The sequence below is a fragment of the Rhincodon typus genome, chromosome 1 (assembly GCF_021869965.1).
Source record: "Rhincodon typus isolate 14 chromosome 1, sRhiTyp1.1, whole genome shotgun sequence".
In the NCBI taxonomy this organism is placed as follows: domain Eukaryota; kingdom Metazoa; phylum Chordata; class Chondrichthyes; order Orectolobiformes; family Rhincodontidae; genus Rhincodon; species Rhincodon typus.
The window spans coordinates 126,836,630-126,858,382 of NC_063332.1; the positions used below are offsets into that span (position 1 = coordinate 126,836,630).

Genomic DNA, 21,753 nt, shown 5'->3' on the forward strand with positions numbered 1-21,753 from the left:
AGTTTATTCACTTCATCCAAATGGATTATGTATTCATGACAAAGTTTGATCACAGTTAATTTTTGTTTAGAAACAGCACTCTGTAGAGAGGCATGGTGAACATAAATTTAATCCCACTTTCAGAAGAATTCTAATACTAGAGGAAAAAAGTTTGCAAGCAAACTAAAGCAGGGATCTTAGGAAATAAGTGGGGAAGCAGACCCAAAACACAAACTGCATAAATGACTGGCCTCCAGCAGAATAGTCAGGAAACCACTCACACCCTCCTCAGTTAGCGTAGAAATAACATGCTGTTTCAGAAATGGGAAGACATCATTACAGTGAACAAATTTGGGAATGCTCGTATAGTCAGTTTACCAATAACTTAGATTCACTGCACCAGCACTGTTGCCCTTCTCACCAACTATAAAACCATAAGAATCAGGAGCAGAACTACACCACTTAACCATTTGATCGTGGAATCCCTACAGCGTGGAAAGAGACCATTCAGCCCATCGGGCCTGCACCAACCCTTTAAAGAATATCCCACCAAAACCCAGTGCCCTACCCTATCCCTGTAACCCCTCATTTATTATGGCTAATCCACAGTGTCCAGGGATGTGAGGCTATGGACAATTTAGCATAGCTAATCCACCTAACCTACATATCTGTGGACTGTGGGAGGAAACCAGAACACCCAGCAGAAACTCTGACAACTGGAGAACATGCAAACACCACACAGACAGTCACCAAAGGCTGGAATGGAATCCAGATCCCTGGCACTGTGAAACAGCATACTAACCACTGGGCCAGCATTCCACCCCCACAGTGATGCTTTTCTCAATCTCATTCTCCTGCCTCCTCCCAGTAACCTTTGATTTCCTTACTAGTCAAGAACCTGTCTGTCTTGCTTACACTCAATGACTTGGCCTCTACAATCTTCTGTGGCAATGAATTTCACAGATTCACCATCCTCTGGCTGAAGAAATTTCTTATCTCAATTCCAAAGGGTTGATCCTTCACTCAAATTGTGCACTTGGGTCCTAGTCTCTAGTAATGGAAACATCATCGCCAAGCCCTCTCTATCCAGGCCTCTCAAATTTTCTTGAGAAGTTACAATGAGATCCCCTTATCTTTCTAAACTCCATGTACAGACCCCGAGCCTCATTCCCTCTCTCACACAACAAGCCCTTCATTTCCAGGATCATTCCTGTAAGTCTTCTCAGGACCCCCCCCTTCAACACCTGCACATCCTTCCTTATATACGAGGCTCAAAACTGCTGCTCACAAACATTTCAAATGCGGTCTGACCACAGCCTTATACAGCTTCAGCAGTACATCCTTGTTCTTGCATTCTAGCCCTCTCAAATTGAATGCTAACGTTACACTTGCCTTCCTAATTGCAAAGTGAACCTAAAGATTAGGAGTCCTAATTTAGGATTATCTTAAATCCCTTTGAGTTTTAGATTTCCAAAGCCTTTCCCCATTTAGAAAATAGTCTATGCCTCTATCATTCCTACCAAAGGGCATAATCTCTCAAATTTCACATTAACACCAAATTTAAAATGTAACGATCTAGGCCATCCATATTTTTTTTTAAAATCAGGAGCAAAGTCTGTGCATCCAAAATTTTGTAATGTGAGGTAATGTGAAATGTGGTTATTATGGATTTTTGGGGCTCCATCAGTTGGCAGTCTAACAGTTAATGACAAAGATCACTGTGAACTCATGCTCCCTGTGGATCATGTTGTTATCTTCTATGCCACAGTACCCAGACATCAAAGGAAACTTTAACGACTCTAAGTTTTGTTCACTGAATTAGCACAAGATCACTAACATACCCTTACATTATTCTGGAGTTATCCAAATACTATGGAAATGTGTAGCCAGAAGTACAACTAACCAAGTTGATTTAACCATGAAAAACACAAAAAAAGGTAGACAGTAGCAATAAGTAATCAGGTTTCGTGTGATTACAGATTCCCATGATTAGCAACACTGAAAAAAAAGTAACAATTCATTAACTTACAGTAAGATTTGGACCACTTCGCTATCAGACAAATAGTGTGCAAAACTGTCCATCCATAAAACAAGATGTACCAAAACTAGAAACGTACTTGTTAGAACAGAAGCAGTAAAACCACTGAAGGACACTGTCAATGAATGGCTGCATGGCATTTTGAAGGAGGGGGGAAGCAAACAAACAGATCATATCAACAATATAGCTAGAAAAAAAAAAGAGGATGAGGGCCTGCAAACAGAATTTAGGGAGCTAGGAAATAGATTAAACAATAGGACCCAAAAAAGGTAGTTATCATCTCTGGATTTTAGTGCCGGGTGCTAATAAGCCTATGAATAGAAGTGAACATGTGGCTGGAGAGACAGCACAGGAGGAGGGCTTTAGATTTGTGACACTGGGATTGTGGGACCTGTACAAGGTAGATATGTTGCTCCTCAACCAGGAACTCTGCAGGGGGTTTGTTGGTGTTGTTGGGGAGGGTTTGAAGTAACTTGGCGGGGTGAGTGAGATCCTGAGAGAAAGTTCAATCAGGGGAAATGAACAGCCAAAATTAGTGCATACAGCAAGGGAGACAAGAAGGCATAGAAATTATCAGCCAGTTAAGGCACAAGTGAGTTTGGAAGCGTTGGATGGTTATTTTAATACAGGGAATTTGATGAAAAAGGCAGATGAGCTGAGGGTACAAGTTAATACATGGGGGTATGACGCAATTGAAATCAGACAGACATGGTTGAGAAATGGTTGTCGCTCAGATTCCTGTTTATAGGGTCTTCAGGTGAGACAGGGAAGAGGTAAAAGAGGAAGGAATATTACAATGCTTATCAGGAAATCAATTACATCAGTAAGGAGGGATAACATCTTAAAAGGCTCCTGAAATGAACTCATAGGTAGAACTTCAAACCAAAAAAAAGGAGGAATCACATTGCTGGGAGTACACTATTTGGCACTCTTGCCTTCTTTGGTCATAACATTGAGTATAGGAGTTGGGATGTCATGTTTGGGCTGTACAGGACATTGGTGAGGCCATTTTTAGAATGCTGCATACAGCTCTGCTTGCCCTTCTATAGGAAGGATGCTGTTAAACTTGTGTGCAGATACAATTTGCAAGCCTGGAGGGTTTAAGCTATCAGCAGAGCCTGAATAAGCTGGGGCCTTTTTCTCTGGGATGTCAGCAAGTGAGGGGTAACCTTTCTAGAAGCTTATAAAATCATGGGGGCATAGATAGGGTGAAAAGCCAAGGTCTTTTCCCCCCAGGGTGGGGAAGTCCAAAACTAGAGGGAATAGGTTTAAGGTGAGAGGCCAGATTTAAAGGTTATCAAAAATACAGAGGGATCTTGATCAGAAGGGCAAGTGGGTTGAGGATTTGCAAACGTGTCAAATGCCTCCTTCACCATCCTGTCTACCTGTGACTCCACTTTCAATGAACTATGCACCTATTTTTGAGGTGGCAACAGCAGGAAAGGCAAAGCAGTGGATACAATAGATTTGGGTTTCCAAAGATTAACCAATAAGCTACCACAAACAAGACTATTTGAGAGCCCATGGTGCTTGGGATAGTATATTAATAGGGATAGGGCACTCGCTAAATAATATAAGACAGAGAGATGGAATAAGAGGGGCATTTTCAGAATGGCAACCTGTAATTAGTAAATTGGCACAGGGATCAGTGCTGGAGTCACAATATATCAGATCACACAAAAGTAAATGGCAAGGTAAATAGTGAGAATGACAGTGTACAGATATAGACAGGCTAAATAAGTGGGCAAGAAAAAAAAAGGAACTTAAAAAGGTGGAAAAGTTAGAGGTTATGCACTTTGCTCTTTCTTACTGCAGTCTTCCTCAATTTAAATGATATTTAACTCATCTATTCTTCTTGTCACAGAGGGGTTTGGGGGTCCTCGTGCATAAATCAAAAAGCTGACATGCATGTTCAGCAGATAACACAGCAGGCCAATGAAGTGTCGGTCATTATTTCAAAAGGGAATGGAGTAATAAAATAGAACAGTATAGAAATAGAAAAAGGTCCCGCTATAACTATACAAAGAACAGCATACACCTAGAATTCTGTGAATAGTTCTAGTTCCTTTATCTAAGGGAAAGATATACTGGCTTTGGAGGACGGCCAGAGAAAGTTTACTAGGTTGATCCCAAGTACAGAAGGATTTTATAAAGGTGAGGTTGAATAGGTTCGGCCTATACTCTGGATGAGTTTACAAAACTGAGACATGACCTTTTTGAAATGTACAGGACTCTTAGGGGCCTTGACAGGGTAGATGCTGAGAGGTTGTTTCCCCTTGTGGGCGAGTCTAGGACCAGAGTGTATAATCTCAGAGTTAGGGTTCCCCACTTAATAGAGGGGAGTAGGAATTTATTCAAAGAGTAGGGAATCTGAGGAATTCTTTGCCACACAGAGGGCTTGTGTTGTTAAATATATTCAAGGCTGAGATAAACAGATTTTTAAATCAGTAAGGACAGAGAGGGTTATGGAGAAAGAGCAGGAAAGCAGAATTGATGATTATCAGATCGGCCACAATCTCACTGAACAGCACAGCAGACTCGATGGATTGAATGGACTACTTCTGTTCCAACATCTTAAATTCAAAAGAGACAGATTGAAATAGGGCTGACTGGCCTAGTCTTGCTCCTGTGTTTGCTAGGAAATAAAAGCATTCAATAGTGTAAGACAAGTAAACTAATTCAACAAATCAATTGCGAAGTATTTCAGCTAAATGACTACTTACACTAGTTCAGTTTCCTCATACTGCAGCTCATACCTTAAGCTGGACAATTTCAATTGGAGCGTCAAGACTCAAAACAATATCAACAATCAAACAGAAACAAATGGTCTTGACTTTATGGTGATAAAGACATCAAAACCGACAGTTCTGCTTTTAAAAATAGGGAAGTGATCTTGTCAAACAGTTTTAAACAAAAAAACTGATTATTCCAACCTGCAAGTGTATAGTTAGCAATATATTGTTAATTCTTGAATTATTTTTCATAAATAAAAAACATTTACTTACCATTTGCATTTTGTTCAACAGATTTACCATCTTGAATGACAACTAGGAATAAAACAATATTTTTAGTGCAAGGAAAAGCTCAATATTGACAGTAGATCTAATTATATAGCAGCTGAGGCAGTTAGTGGACTAACTGCATGTTCAACTCAAAAGTAAATTAGACATGAACAGTAATCAGTCCTTTTAATCGACCTGATTTATTGGCAATGAGAATGCAAAGGCTGCATGAGGATTCTTGTGGTGCAGTGGTAGTCCCCTATCCCTGAACCAGGAGGCCTGGATTCGTGTCCCATCTGGCCCAGAAGTGTGCAATAGCATTTTTGGGCAAGTTGATTAGAAAATAATCTACAAAGGCTGCTTTTCCTGCTTGATAATACCATTGCTGCTGGACACCTCAAGATCACACTGATTTGATGTCGGATTTAAAATTGCCAGATTGGAAAGAGGGAAAGTCCATGTCTCAGAAATGGTTAGATCATTGTGGTCAGCAGTGAGTTTTACTCTTTTGCAAGCTGCAAAATCTAGCCCATTCTTGGAGTTCAATTTGAAATAATGAGTTATTTAATTTCAATGATCATATTATCTAGTAAGTAAATTTGATTTTTTCCAATTTATACAGAAAAAGAAAAAAAAAGTGTACACTTCCTATTTTTATATCTCAGATGCTGTCATAGAAAATAGTCATTGGAAGTCAGAAGCAGATTAACTGCTACAAATCAAAACTATTTGCCATGGTCTGCTAGAAAGAATCTTCAGAAAACTACCTTTTCCACTTTTGAATTCTTTGCAATCTCTTTTACCCAACCTCCAATACTTTGTATACTTGTATAGGCCAGAGTATTTCACAACTCAAAGAATTAACTCGTGGAATCTTATTGTTTATGCACAAAATATGGAACATATATATCAACATAAAAACCTAGCAAACAACAACCAATAACTTCAGCAAAGTTAAAATAGCAGGAAAATGACGACAATTGAAAAGTGACCCTGAATGCAACAATACTTAGAAATCAAGGAGAAACATAAATATTCAAAATTATGAAAGAGGAAGAAATCCAATGCTGTCAGAAAGAGTTATACAACTGTCTGCAACCTTCTAAATTACAGCACTGCAAACACATATCCAAGTGTCTTCAGGGATTTTATGCCTCTAGCCACACATTCCAGATTACTACCATGCTCTAGATTCAAAAAAAAAATCCAGCCTTAACTCCCCTTGAAGTAATTTTTAGAAGAATTAAAGTTCAGTGTAATTATTGACCTCTCAACCAAAGAAAGATTTGGAAGCATTTTGCTCTTTAAGAAAGATAGCGTAGAGCTTCAAGCAGCCATTGACAGATTGGTGGAATGGTTGGACAGATGACGTTCAATGTGGAGAGATAGGAAGTGATTCATTTTAGTAGGATGAATGTTGAGAGACAATATAAAAGAGGTACAATTCTGAAGCAGATGTTAGAACAGAGGGACCTGGATGTATATGTGCATAAATTACCTGCCAAGCTTGCCTTTGCTAAAGTTGTCAGTGCTGTTAATAATGCATATCACGTTGTAGGCTTCATCAGTAAGAATACTGACTTTAGTAGGAGCAAGAAAGGCATCTTAAAACTTGTATAAAACACTAGTTTGGCCTCAATTGAACTATTATATCCAGTGTTGGATTGGAGAGGGTGCAGAAAATATTCGCAAGAGCAATTTGGGGAAAAGGTATTTCAGTTTGGAAAGATTAGAGAAGTTGGGACTATTTCCCTTAAAGAAGGATCGAAAGAAGATTTGATACAGGAATTCAAAACCATGGGGTATGTGAAGTCATGAGGCATGTGGATAAAGTTGAAGGGTAACACCGTTTTCATTGGTGGAAAGATTGAAAGCAAAAAAGGGCAGAAATTTCAAACAAACAATCAGCTGGGTTAAAAAAAGCCAAAAAGGAGAATAAGCTTCTTCACGCAGCAAGTGGTTATAACTTGAATTGCATTTTTAGACTATGATGGATGTGAGTTTAATTGAGGCATTCCAAGAGTGAACTAGACTGTTATTTAAAAAGGAACATTATGCAGGGTTACCAGGCGAATGGCAGTTAGTAAGCTGTTCAGTGTCAATGCAGACCAAATGGACCTTTTGAAGGCACTATTCTCCCCAAGGTTCACAATACTTTCAAATTTTCCTATCACCTGAAAACTTTCAATGGTGCCTCACACTTCTCTGGATTAAATTCCATTTCCACTCTTCTGTATTTGCGACCAGACCATTAATAACTTCTTACATTAGTCAGAATCTACAACGAAGGCAGAACAGTGCCCAGTTCAAGGTCAAGGCAGGACAAAAAGAAAAACTATATTCGAGGGGCTAAGTTTCTCCCACCATCCCCCTCTTCCCTAGAGATAAATGCTGAAATTTGATGCATTTTGGCATGTACAATGTAGGTGGGCGTTAGTTTCCTTTTAAATCCAAAAAAAAGGGGTTTTGCCTATTTGTTATATAAAACTATGAATATTTGGTACTTAAAATTTTATTTGATGGAAAACTCATCAGCATTCAATGTCAATAACCTGTGGAGCTAACAGCAAGTTGTGAAATCTGCAGACATGCAGTTAAGCATAAAAATCTAGAAAAACCACTGTCCTTTACTCCCCATCACTCGACAGAGCTTACTGTTGATTGAGGTCCCTGCAAACAGTAGTCAACAACTTTTTAGAAGTCATTGCACTAACAAGAACTCTTTTTATGCTGTATTATTAGTGTTGGAAACATCTGAAAAGATAAAAAGCAGAACATCCTTAAAATACTCAATAGGCCTGATAATGAGGTGTTAACTGGGGTTTTAAACTATATACTAATTCAGACCCACTTCTAACAATTTCTGGCTCTAGAAAATTATTTGTACTGCTGAATATTTCCATTATAAGCTGTTTAGTATATATTTCCTCAGTTTACAATTCAGTTTCTAATATCCATGAATTGAATTAAGCAACAAAATAACAAGTGCTATTTGCTATCTATGATAATTCTTCTACGTAATTGGCTGCTTGATGGCATCACTGGAGATGTTCTCAACTCCGTGGCAGATTCAAAAATGACAATCAGAAAGGGGAAAAAAAAACACCGACATCACATGGACTGCTAGTACTTTACAAGTAGCTTTCAGAGGTCAGCAGTAAGTGCTATTACTCAGCTACGAATCGTAAATGTGCGTTCAACAATTTTTTCCTTATAAAAGCAATTTATTAAATTTTAGACCACAAGAAATAGAAAGCAGGAATAGGTCATTCAGCCTATTGAACTTGTCTGATAAGCCATGATCCTGTTGAATGGTAGAACATTCCTCCTGTTCACTTTCCAAACTTTTCCTCAAAGTTTGAATCCCCTACTGATCAAGAATCTATCTCAGTCTTAAATACAGACTCTGCCCCTACAGTTCTGTGGCAAGGAATTCCAAAGATCCTCAATCCTCTGAAAGAGATTTCTTCTCAGTTCAGTCTTAAATTGCCATTACTCTGAGGCTATGCCTTCTGGTCTTAAACTCTCCCATGAAGGGCGGGAACATCCTCTCAGCATTTACCACATCAAACCCCTTAAGAATCCATTACATTTCAATGAGATCACCTCATTCTTATGAGCTCCAGTAAGCAGAGTCGCAACTTGTTTAGCTTTTGCTCCCAAGACGATCCATCCAAACCAGGGATCATTTTACAGAACCTTCTTGGAACCACCTCCAGTGAAGTGATATCTTTCCTTAAAGGTGACCAAAACAGCTCACAGTTCTTCTGATGTGGTCTCACCAGCACCTTAAACAGTTGTGCTAAGACTTTGTTAATCTTATACCAACTTTATATCCGTTAATTTATCAATATTTCTGTCAGCGGTTTGTATCCCGCTCAACCTGCTTTTCCGTCTATTTTTGTGTTGATGCAACTTTGGCTACAGTACATTCTTTTCTTTCCCTCAAGTCATTATTATTGCAAACAGTTGCAGTCCCAGTTGCATTGATCCCTGTGGAACCCTCCTGGTTACATGTCATCAACCTGAAAAAGAACCGCTTATCCCCACTTGCTGTTTCGTGCCCAATTCTCTTTCCATGACAATGTACCACCTCCAACACTGTGGGCTCTTATCATATGACTTAACCTTTTTCAAGTACCTTGTCGAATGCCTTCTGGAAGTCCAAATATAACCCATCTAATGGTTTCCTTCTATCTGCATTGGTTGAGATGTCCTCAAACAAGAAGAAGAAAAAAAACCAACACACTCAACTCTAAATTAAATCAGGCACAAGTTTCCTTTCATGGAGACATGCTGATTCTGCTTGGTTAGATATATGATTTTCCAAATGTTCTGCTATTACTTCCTTAATGAATTTATTCCAATACTTTCCCAACAATAGATGTTAGACTAATTGACCAACAGTTACTCGCTTTTTGCCTCCCTCCCTTTTTGAATAAGGGTGTCAGATTGGGAAAAATCGCTAATCTTCCAGTATCTCTCCAGAATCTAATGATTTAAAACAAAAACATACAGCAAATAGAGGACATAAATCATAATTTATTAGCCACAAAATAATTTTAGGATTGCATACAATTCTCTCAAATAGTCTCTTCCTTTCCCCTTAACATGCATTATTTAGTGGAGCTTCAGTGTAAGTTTCCTTAGAAAACATTACATTTTTAAAAAATAAGAATGCAACATTCTAGTCATTGACTGAAACACAAAAAGTATTTAGAATTAGACTTTAAAATCAAAATGTCAACTCAGAAAACAAAATTTTGTTCAGGTTTGCAAGATATCACTTTCCAAATTATTCCTGCCCTCAACTTGTGCCCCAGTTTGTTAGAATTGTAATCTCTCCAAATCTGGTGCCCAGCTAACAGATATTGTAATTGTGATTTAATAATGCATTCCAGCAATGTATCTCAACTACTACAAAATAATCTCACTAGTCATATGTCCACCGCCTATATCAAAGTGCATTATTTTCTTCATCTCTTAGATGATTCGCTATCCAATCATTTTTTCCTGTTCCAGTTTATTCCCATGTCCCTGATTTGGCCTCGAAATAAACATACTCATATTTCCTGCTTCAGATGCACTGCTTTTTAAAAATTCTTCAATTTGATTGGTTAAGGAGACATACAGTTGTTGTCGCACAAAGGCCACTGCTGTTTGGCCGATGGGAACTTGCGCAAAACACCAATAACAGACTACGGGCAAGTGCAAAAATCATGCATTTGCTCAACACTCCTAGCAAAATCTGGGCCAACAGATTCTTGCTTCTAAAAGATAAATATCTGTGCTCAAAGATGTTTATATAATCACACAACAGGTGTAGCGGTTCAGGTGACACACTAAACAGTATTTTCTGTGTTATCTAAACCCAGTGAAACATTGTGTTTCTGAAACACTCTGGCCCATATGCTACTTAAAATGGCTGAATCTGTGGTTTATTCTGTTAATACCAAATTTATATGCTTGTAGTTATTCCAATTGTGCAGTGACATAGGAAAGGCTTTCATAATTTAATCACGTGCTCTGAATTCAAACAGCAGTGTGAACTGAATTGGAATAGGATATTATTTTATAACACTACAAGGCACAACCACCTTGCCTATCCCAGTCTGCAATCAATTTTGATTGCTTTACAGCACTATTGTACAAGACATGAACTTATTGATTCTAACCTCTGCTATTAATATAACAAAACTATTCAAATTCTAATTTATGTACATAAAAAGAAAGTGAAAGTAATCAAACAAACCAGCCACCATGAACAGATAACAATTGCAAGTTTACAAGGAATAAATGGCCTTTCATTGACTATTTTGAGACTTTGCATTTTGTGCAAGATTTTTTTGTGCAGTTGAGATTACACTTAATCTTAGCTAAAGTATAAGGAGTACATTAATGTACAAATTTGCATTTTGCTGACACTAAAAACCCTTATAATCTGCATTTAATTTAAAGTTGGTAACTTTAAATTAATGTAATTTGAAATTGTGGAGAAAAACCATCCAGCGCTTTAAAACTGTTTAATTCAAACCATTGGATAATTATTGGTTTCAAACAAAAAACTGAATTAACAAGAATGATCATTCACCTACTACAGAAATCAAAGACAACAGGACTTCCTTCTTGACTAAAAATTAAACCTTTCACGACAACAAATCTACATTCATCTAAAATTTAAACACACCTGGCCTAGTCTTTCCAGAAATAAACTGTACTAGAATAAGCCATCATTTTATGCACTGCAGTTACAGATAGCATGACACACCAAAAATATGCCATTTAAAAAGTGGCAGTGAGAGACACCAGTCCAGCAGGTCTTACTAGTTTTGGGAAACAAATTTCATGATAAGAAAAGTTAAATGTGTTCAAGTTTAAAATACACCAAATATGTAACACGTACATCAAGTCTGCCTGCATGGCAAGTTTAAACTTGCCTCACTCACCCTTCACAAAAATAGCTTTCATGAGAGAACTGAACATGTGGTATGTCTTCAGATGTACTTGAATAGAACATACATAAAAACAAGTTCTTTTTTAAAATATCCTTCACAATTTCTGAATTTGATCTGTTTCATTTATTATTAGTCCTTTTTTTTTTCCCCATTTTGAAGCAAACATATTTACTGCTTGCTTTATTAATTCATCTGATGACGAGAGACCACGACAAGACAAAAACTGCAGTCTAGCGGGTTTTCAATCCAACATTTAATGTAAAACATCCATTAAAATTGAAGTAAGCCCTCCTCATTCCATATCCAGATCTGCAAAATATTTAAGATTGAAATTATCTTTGTTTCAGAACATTGGTTTGGGATCTGTTGCTAATAGAGAAAAGTTGAAAGTTATGGAATATTTTTAATACTTATGGACAAAAAAAAGTCTTTAAATACAGCAATTGCAGGATTGAACCTAAATATATCTGAAAAGATTATAAATCTTTTTAGTTAAAGCACATCCACATTAAATATTAGTCTAGTTAGAGCCTTGACAAAGTGAGGGTGTAATTGTGATTCAGAATAAAAGGTTACGTGTACATCTTTATATTTATTAAAATATTAACAGATTTCATTATAATCCAAGTATAGTAGAAATAATTAACTTGGATTCAGTCTTGGAGAATGAACTTCATTGAAGCTGGTATGGCATTGAAAGTTCCTTTCTGTGCCTAGAAGAAAGTACTGCATTCAGATGCTACTTTAAGAATAATGGGCATTTGACATCGTCAACTGAACAAGATTAACAGGAATGCTCCTCTGAAGGTTTTTAAATGGTCCAAAAGATCATTACCTGGGTTGTGGAAAGAACTGATTGGGTAGTCCTTGCAAATGGCAAAACACCTAGATGGTGAAAAACTGGTTTAAACAGTAAAAGAATAATAATTGTCACCTAATTTCAGAGAGGTGAATTACAAGAGGAAAATTAGGAAAATCTCCTGGGCCCCTGTTCAAAACAGGAAGATGAACAGCATCAATGAAATGGTGAATTTTACATTCTCACAACTAAATCAGTCATATCTACATGCAAATACACTATTTTCTTTGTTTCAACTCCATGTATTTTGACAGACCCAAGAAACATCATTTATCTCCAGTGTCTATTGTTTTAATCTTCAGCTCTGTGGTATCAATTCTAATTGGTAATGATCAGATTCAATAGAAAGCAGTAACATCTATCTAGAACTAATTATACAGAGCAGTGAATACTTAATCCTGCTGAATGGCACAAAATTTCATCCAATCATTCTCCTAATCTGAAGGAAACACTGTTTTACTTTTTTCACAAACTGAAATTAAAATTAGCCATCCAGTCTTTTCTACTCCATTTTGAAAATTAAATTGTTCATCGTACTTTGTTTTTCTAGAAACCCCATAAAGTCATTCATCTTCTTCGGCACCTGACCAGAGGTCATGCCAACTGCACCTGCATTTAAATGTGGCAATACCCATTTGATGAAGGCAGAGATAAAAACCAGAAAGCATCCACACTTTAAAAAAGTGACGACGCATTTAAAGAAATGCAAAAAAAAAGTTCGCTTTCAAGCGTGCAACTGCACCCAGTTTTGCAAGCTTCTTGCATCCAATCCTCCTACATTTCTGGGGCATACACATACAATAGAAGAGAATGAATTTGTATATTCTCACTCCTCTATTCCTTCAGCTGCAAGCTGCCACTCGCTACACTTTGTGGATATTGTCACTAACCTTCCTCTTCATTTTTGTGCACGTTCAGTTTCCCTTTAAGTAAGGTTGCAACGTCCAGTCTCGAAGAAGCAATGAACGTGGAGCTGGAAAAGCTCCTTTCGGCCCGAACCGTTGACTTTCCTGCTCAAGATGCTGTCTAACTGGCTGTGATTTTCCAGCTCCACATTTATTGACTCTAGATTCCAGCATGTGCAGTCCTTACCGTCTCCCAGCCTCGGAGAATGCCGGGCACTCTTGGAATTGACAATGATTAACCTCCTAGACAACAAACAATCCTTTAGGGTGAAAACAATCTGAGGAATACTTTTTAAAAAAAAGTGCTTCAACATCAGAGATAGTAAGAACTGCAGATGCTGGAGTCAGGTCAGGGCCCTTCTTCAGAAATCTTTTCAAAAATTTTCTGAAAAAAAAGGGTCCCGACCCGACACATCAACTTTGTGGTTCTCTGATGCTGCCTGGCCTGCTGTGTTCCTCCAGCTCCACACTGTGTTTCAACATCAATTTCGCTAAAACACTTTCATACATTAGTTATATAATGAAGTAGGGATGACAGAACTGATGGAGTATACAAGGCTGCTTGCTTTCGTTTCTGTGTACATCTCACCTCCAACATGGCTCCTCCGCAGTATCACGCCAGTCTTACAACCAGATTCTGACTATTAGCTCAACTGCACATTCAATTTTGTCACATACATTCTTATCATAACTGCTCACTCTGGTTATGCGTCACGATAATTTTTTTTAAAAATACGTTACAGCGACCTAGGTTGGCTAATCCAGCTTAGCAATGACAATAGCATTTAAAACCTACTGTTTTCCGCATGTATTTGTACAGTCCGCTTCTTTTCAGACAGTGAATGTCACTGGGTTTGTGTTGCCCGAGAAGTCGTGGCAAGTTGCTGTGAGCGCATTTTCCTGACCGTACACACTCCAGCAGCCAGACTGTTCGCGGGGGTGGGGGAGGGGAAAGAAGAGACACAAAGGACACCGCTGTCCTCAAACGGAGTGTGTTGTTTTGCTAAAGAGGGGCTCCAGGTACCCGAGGAGGGGGGAGGAGAAGGTCAAGCGCCGCCTTAGAAAGTGATTCCGATTCTCAGACTGACCATCTTTGACCCTGGACACCGACAGGAAAAGCGGGACGATATCGAGCTGTCCCGGGCCCTAATCACAGATGCCACCCGGTGGGCGGAAGAAGGCGGCCTGACGTCCCGGTCCCGGTCCGCTCTCAGTACCTGTCTCCTGGTTCGCTGCCATGGGCTCGGTGCCGCTCTGTGAGGTGTCGTCTGTCTGTCTCCTTCCTTTTATCTCTATTTTTCTCTTTCCCGTTTCCTCTGTCTCTCACTTTCTACTTGACTCTTTCTTTTCTCCCCCCCCCCCTGTTTATTTCTTTCTCCAGGCTCCTTTGTCTCTCTTTGTTTATCTCTTTCCCTTTCTCTCTCGCCTTCAATCCGGGTCTTTGTCTCTCCCTGAGCATGCGCTTCCTGGAAGCCAATGAAGCCCCGCCTCCTGCTCCGCCGGTGATTGGCCCACACGGCTGTCAATCACCCTGGTGCCAGCAGGTGTGGTCGAGTCCGGAGGCAGTTCGTGCTGCACCTGTCCCAGCTCGCGCTGAGTCTGTTGTTCAAGGAGGGGCAGCACCTTGGGCATGTTCACTTGCGCTTTGACCATAGAAAGGCAGCAACTTGATATTGACTCGGTGCTGTTATTTGCACAAGTATAGCCGAGCGCTTCCACTACGTTTTTTTTTAAAATTTGCATTATTCTGTTGTTTTTAATGCCTTGAAATTCTGAGGTATTGGCCTGCTAGTTTGGAACAGTTTTCAAGAGCAGAGTTAAATTGTGAGCTGCCCGTGTTTGTGGGCATTCTTGCAATCCACGCAGAGAACAATAACTTGAATTTCCAGTAGCCAATCCACCTTGATATAATTTAGCACCCTAAAGCAGTTCAGAGTCAGATTATAGAGCACCGTTCGACACCAAATCACATAAGGAGACTCCAGTTTGGCTGAAGGTGTACGTATTTAAGGAACCTCATAGAAAAGGAAAGTGGTTTAGGGAAAGTGCATAGGTTCTTTGATAATTGAAGGCTTAGCCACCAATAGTACAACAGTTCAAACTGGGAACACTCAGAAGGACAGAATTGGAAGAATGTAAATATCTCAGATGGTTTGGGGGCAGAGTTCCTGGGTAAATTACAGAGGTAGTGTGGGACAAGGCCGTAAAGGGATTTGAAAATAAAAGGTGAGAATTTTAAAGTTAAAGCATTGCTTTTATCCGGATTCAGTATAGGTCAATAAGGATTATTGAGTAAAGACACTGACAGTAAAGTTCTAGATTCCTCAATTTTATGACAAGTCTAACATGGGAGGCTAGCAAGGAGTCAATTTTAGAGGTAATGCCAAACACAGGTCAGGTTTTACACAGAAGATGGCCAGAGGCAGTGTAAAACAGTCTGGAGCAGGTATCTACAAAAAAAACTCCCAGCCCATAAAATAGTGTAGTGATGAATAGTCATTATTTCAAATGCAGGCTTTGACTGGTACCATTCAGCACATTGGTGTCAGGATGACTACAGCAGTATCTGATAAGTGTTTAGGTCTCCAGGCATCAGTTCAAATCTTTGTTTTCCTGGTTACCATTAACAATTAATATCCTGTTTCCATCCCCATTTGCTTGGAGCTGATTTTCTGGAATGCTAAGATAAATGGCTGGATACTCAAACGGATTTAAAATGTTGTCAAGATGATTAGATATTTTAATCAGTAAGGCCAATAGAGAGAATAAAAGCAGAATTACAAAAATTCAAGGTGATCTATAATTTCCCTGGCTTTTCCTCATCACCTGTCTTAAATGATGGCACCACATTAGCCACCCTCCAGTCTTCCAGCACCTCATCCATGGCTGTCAATGATACAGATATCTCAGCAAGGGGCTTACCAATCTCTTCCCTGGCTTCCTACAAAGTTCTGTGATACACTGGATCACATCCTGGGAATTTATCTACCTTTATGCAGCTTAAGACCTCCAGCATCTCCCCTTCTGTAATATGGACACTTTACAACATCACCATTTATTTCCCCTAGTTCCCTAGCTTCCATATCCTCCTCCATAATAAGTACTGATGTGAAATATTTATTTAGTATCTCAGCCGTCTCTCGTGGTTCCACACATAGACAGCCCCTTTGATTTTTAAGGGGCCCTATTCTCTTCCTAGTTACTCTTATGTCCTTAATGTACTATAGAATCTCTTTCGATTCTACTTAAACCTACTTGCTAAAGCTATCTCATGTCCCCTTTTTGCTCTCTTGATTTCCCTCAAGTGTGCCCTTACATTCCTCTAGGGATTCATCCAGCTATATATACCTGACACATGCCTCCTCCTTCTTAACCAGAGCCTCGATTTTTGTCATTCAGTATTACCCACACCTACCAGCTTTGCCTTCAGGAACACACACTCATTTTTGAAGACCTCCCACTTTCCAACTGTTCCTTTACCTGTTAACACCTCCCCTAACCAACTTTTGAAAGTTCCCACCTAATACTGCCAAAAATTGGCCTTTCTCCAATTTAGAACTTTAACTTTTAGACCAGGTCTATCCTTTTCCATAACTATTTTAAAATGAACAGAATTATGATCACTTGCTCCAAAGTGCTTCCCCCATTAATATCTCAGTCACTAGTCTTGTCTTATTTCCCAAGAGGAGGTCAAGTTTTGTTCCTTCTCTGCTTGGTACATCCACATAAAATTTTCTTGCACACACTTAAACTCCTCTCCATCCAACCCTTAATACTGTGGCAGTTCCAATCTATATTTGGAAGATTAAAATCCCCTACCATTACAAACCTATTATTCTTACAGATATCCAAGATCTCATTGCATATTTGCTTCTCAATTTCCCACTCACTATTGGGGTCCTGAAGTACAATCCCAATAAGCTGATCATTTCTTCTTTATTTCTCAGTTCCACCAATATAACTTCACTGGATATTCTCCCAGGAATATCTTCCCCAAGTACTACCTTAATATTGTCCTTAACCAAAAAGGTCAGTCTCCCTCCTTTCTGTCCTTCTTATAGCATCTATACCCCAGAATATTAACCTGCCAGTCCTGCCCCTCTCTAAGCCACATTTCTGTAATAACTATGATATCCCAGTCCCAATTTCCAAACCATGCCCTAAGTTCATCTGCCTTACTTGTCAGGCTTCTAGCATTGAAATAAATGCAGTTTAATTGATCAGTCTTACTTCATTTTCTTTCATGCTCTTGCCTGCCTTGACTATTTAACTTGCTCATTTATCTATTGTACCAGCCTTAAACTTATCTCTTTGGGCCTCAACCCCTTCCCCTTACTAATGTAAAACCTCCCAAGTAGCACTAGGATATTAGACCCTTTCAATTCAGGTGCAACTCATCTTTCTTATATAGGTCACTTTTAACCTAGAAGTGACCCCAATGGTCTGTACAATCTGACAGGATTTGCAACTAAACACACTTCCTGCAGACATAGTCTCCAGGAACATTGAAATGCTCCCTGATCTCCCACATCCAAAAAGGAAGAACACATCACTCCGCCAAAGACCATCACTGCCCCGTTAGCAATCAACAGACCCAGAAAATAACCTAAAAACAAACACAACATACTTTGCTCAAACACTTAGCATTAGCACAATTTTACAGCTCAAAACACTGTTCTGGGATAAGTTAATGACTAAATTTCATATTAAAATTCAAATCAAAAGACAATCTCAGTAAAACATTAAAAATACCTCACCCTACTCACTATTACAGATATACAAAAACAGCTTTAAGATTTAGATGTTTTATAAGCTTTAAAATCAAACACTTAGCTTTTCAGGCTCTGCGATCATCACTGATCTCCCCAGCTGCTATATGCAATTCAGATATTAGGACTCCCAAGGTCAGCTGTGAAACTGCTCTGTTTTTATTTCCACTATCTCCATAGACATTTGCAATTTCACAGTCAGTCTGCTGTGAAAGTGCACTGCTTGATATTTGCTTATTGATCTCGAGAGCCCTTTGGAATTCAATAGATGTTACAATATAGATTGTTCATTTAAGATCGGTGAATGGTGAAGTTGTGAATATTCTGCAGCTGAATCTAATAAAAGTTCATTTGGATTAAAGGTTTGTAAATTAGACATCATTTCAAAAAGATTTGTGTCAATGTTTTAAACTAGACAAAATGTAGCAGAGAGACACAGGAATGAAGAGCCTAACTTACCCAATCAGAATACATTAAAAGCTCTATTGACCATTGCGTTGTGAGAAATTCAAGATATAATGCATTCAATTTGCTTATTTTTGCGAATGCAATCAACATATAAGTCAGTTTCCTAACCGTTTATTAGTTAGTTCCCTAAAAATGTTGTGATATTAATGTGGTTTGGTTTTCGGTTTCTGGCTTTTTGCTTTGACTTTTGAACTTTTGAAGGTTTTCCTGCACTTATGTTTTTTGAATCAAATGTTCCCCTTTCTGCTTTTTGAGGCTTTCTACTTTCTATGTTATCATCTATTTAGATTATATTCTATGTCTTTGACACATTTCTTCTCATGGTGTTCAATTACATAATCTTTAGAAACAATGAGATATTTTTGAAGATCAGTATTGTTGTACTGTAGAAAGATAACAACCAATTTGCATAAGTAAAGTCCCACAAACGACAATTAAGTAAAAATCTATTTTTTTGGTGGTATTATCTGGGGAATAAATGTCAGCCAAGGGACCAGTAGAACTCAACCTGCTCTTTTTTGAATATCATTAGGGTTTTATCCATAAAGACACTTGCATTCTATATGATACAATTTCTGTCCCTGTCAAGAACCAATCCAGCTCTCCTCAGAGGCAAGCAGATAGTCAGCACCTATCAAACTAACTGGCAATATATCTAGAGGTCCAATACTCTCTGGTAAAGACTGCCTTCAGAACTCTGAGGAAGGGTCGGTGGACTCGTAACATTAACTCTGCTTTCTCTCCACAGGTGCTATCAGACCTGTTGAGTTTCTCCAGCAACTTTTGTTTTTGTCTACTGTCAACCATCCCATTTACCAACATTTTGGCTTTCATCGAACTCTCTGGAGGGAAAACTAAATTCTTCTCCAGCAAGAGAGTTTGAGTAGCCCGTATAGCCCTGATTATGTTATCGACTTAGATACTTCATCTGAAGAAAAATGAATTACTTTCCCTCATGGCAAACCCTTCATATAGTTTACTTTTAGGACTCATTCCTATGAACTCTAATAAGTCACATGGGTTTCCCTTTCAACTTCCAGCATTCTTAATAAATGTGTCCCATCTTGTTACAATGGAAATGTCTTGGCTTCTGATTTTCATGTTCACCCTCAGTACCTTCCTTTCTGATCTGAGGAGGCAACCTTGGGGAATTTCCAGCTATCCATACTTTACCTGGATACTTGCCTTCCTTTGATTCTCATTTTCTACTCCATTCAAACTCATGACATGGAAGGTGGTGAGTTTTTAAATTCCTTTAAGATAGTTGTCTGTCTAAGAGCTTCATACATGGTTTCAGCTTCTAATACTCTTAGCCATCTGTCAAAATGCTTAACCTTTTCAAATTTAAAGTGGGTTTGCCAGGCTGCTTCGTAAATTCTGGAACCTTTACATGTGCATTTGGAATTGTATCTCCCTTTCCTCCTCCTCTATCTCTCGTCTTCATTTTTGTCACATGCTCAAACTGCTGTACCATAACCCTATACCACCTGATTCTGATGTGTGACAACCACATTACCTGGCCTGTCTTTTATTTCTACTAAAGCCAAGTGCTGTGCTAGTACCTCGGTTGGTTCTGCTTCTAACTCTTCCCTGGGTCTTCCTCCTCTGCTTCTGATCTGTCTTCCCTCTGCCTGATGAAGATTGCTCTCTGGGACCACGCAACATGAACTGCAGTACGGTCAGCTTGAAGCAAACTCCCTAAAAAGAACTCCCCTCTGCGTCTGAGCACTTATTGTTATCTTACTTTTCTAGGGGCAGGTAACTTTCACTGTGTCAATCAGTTGTCTGAACCCTTTCAGCCAATGGTCATGGAACAGCCTTTCATGACACTAGAAGACCATTATCCCCTTGATTCCTTAATCTGAGGGCTAGTTTCCCATTTTCTAAGAACAAATACCTGCTTTTTTCAACAACAGCACACTTATAATTGGGTATGTTTGGCAGCAGATAAACTGTAGGTGCTCATTCAATGGGCATTGTGACCAACATATTTCTTGTAATTCTTCCCTGTTGTTTGCTCATACCAGAATTTTAGAAAGCCTATTACTGCTATAATAGATGTGAAATGAAATCTCATGTTACACAGTAAATACCAGGAAAACTCCATTTTTAAGGGACCCCAATATCCAACAGATCACATCTAGAGTAATATGTTCAGTATTGATCACCCTATTTAAAGAAGGATGATAATTCACTGGAAGCCATTCATAGAACATTTACCAGATTAATACCAGAATGGATGGTTGTCTTAGAAGGAAAAATTGAACAGGCTAGGATTGTGGTGGCCTGCTGATTGGCTCAAAAATCACACCATGACCTGATCCGCTCTCTTCGGGCATTTTCTCCTCCTCCTCCTTCCTCTCACTTCTCTTTCACAATTCTCATTCTCAGTTAGCATCGGAGGGAGATAGAAAATTTCATCAATGAGAGGACTTCACCATTTCCCAAAAGTCAGAGAATAAGGGTCAGAACAAGCCAAGTGGCTCATTGAGCCTGTCCAAGATTCAGTAAGATCTGATTGGGTCCTTAATTCCATTTTCCCACTTGTCCAAAAAGCCTAGATATTTTGTAGATCAAGAATGTGTCTAACTCAGGCTTAACTGTATTTAAATGAGCCAGCCTCTACTGCTGTCTGTGAAAGAAAATTCTAAAAATGCATGACTGTACAAGAGAAAAATTTCTCTTAATCTCTGAATTAAATGGAACAATCCTTAGCTTTTAATCTGTTGCTTCTAGTTTTGGAGTCCTTGCCTTACAAGGAACTAGCTACTTCCATCTTAAAAATATTCAACGTATTGTCTACACCGCTTTGTGAGGCAGAAAGTTCCAAAGTCACACAGTCCTCTGAGAGATCCCACGCTTTATGTCCATAAAGTCCAGAAGCTTTTATGGCCTACTTAAACATATACTGGAAAAAGATACTTGGCATTAATACTGCTGAGATAAGCATTAAAGCCAACATGAATTTAGAACACTCAGAATACAGATGTTGAAGGCTAGGCTCTTATACCAGTTCAAAGTTCACCCCAAACCGGTGGGAGCATGCTACAGATGGAGTAGGCAATATGTTTTATGCTATTTATCTTTATCTTTATCTTAAGCTTTATCTTGATTCAACCTAGTGATTTTTCATGCAATCCTCTCTTTGATTTCTTTGGCGAAACCTTCTTCTCTCCATCTGGTGACTTTTCACCTTCTTTAGCTTTTTTAACACTGGAAATATTGAAAACATAATATTGACAATTACTTGGAGAATAATTGACAAAATGATGTTTGGA

General features: G+C 38.7%; 1 protein-coding gene across 3 annotated transcripts in view; it reads right to left on the reverse strand.

Moving 5' to 3' along the window:
• The window catches only part of LOC109921991 (caspase-6-like), a 30,412-nt gene extending 15,722 nt beyond the window's left edge, over positions 1-14,690 (reverse strand). Inside the window, exons 1-2 of one of the 3 annotated variants that reach the window (XM_020522017.2) lie at positions 14,456-14,690; positions 5,023-5,064 (exon numbers count right to left, since the gene is read on the reverse strand). In XM_020522017.2, coding sequence (XP_020377606.1) covers positions 5,023-5,064; positions 14,456-14,477 — 64 coding nt within the window. In that variant the 5' untranslated portion in view covers positions 14,478-14,690. The other 2 variants (XM_048595321.1, XM_048595328.1) reach the window with 2 other exon arrangements.
• Positions 14,691-21,753: the final 7,063 nt, after the last annotated feature.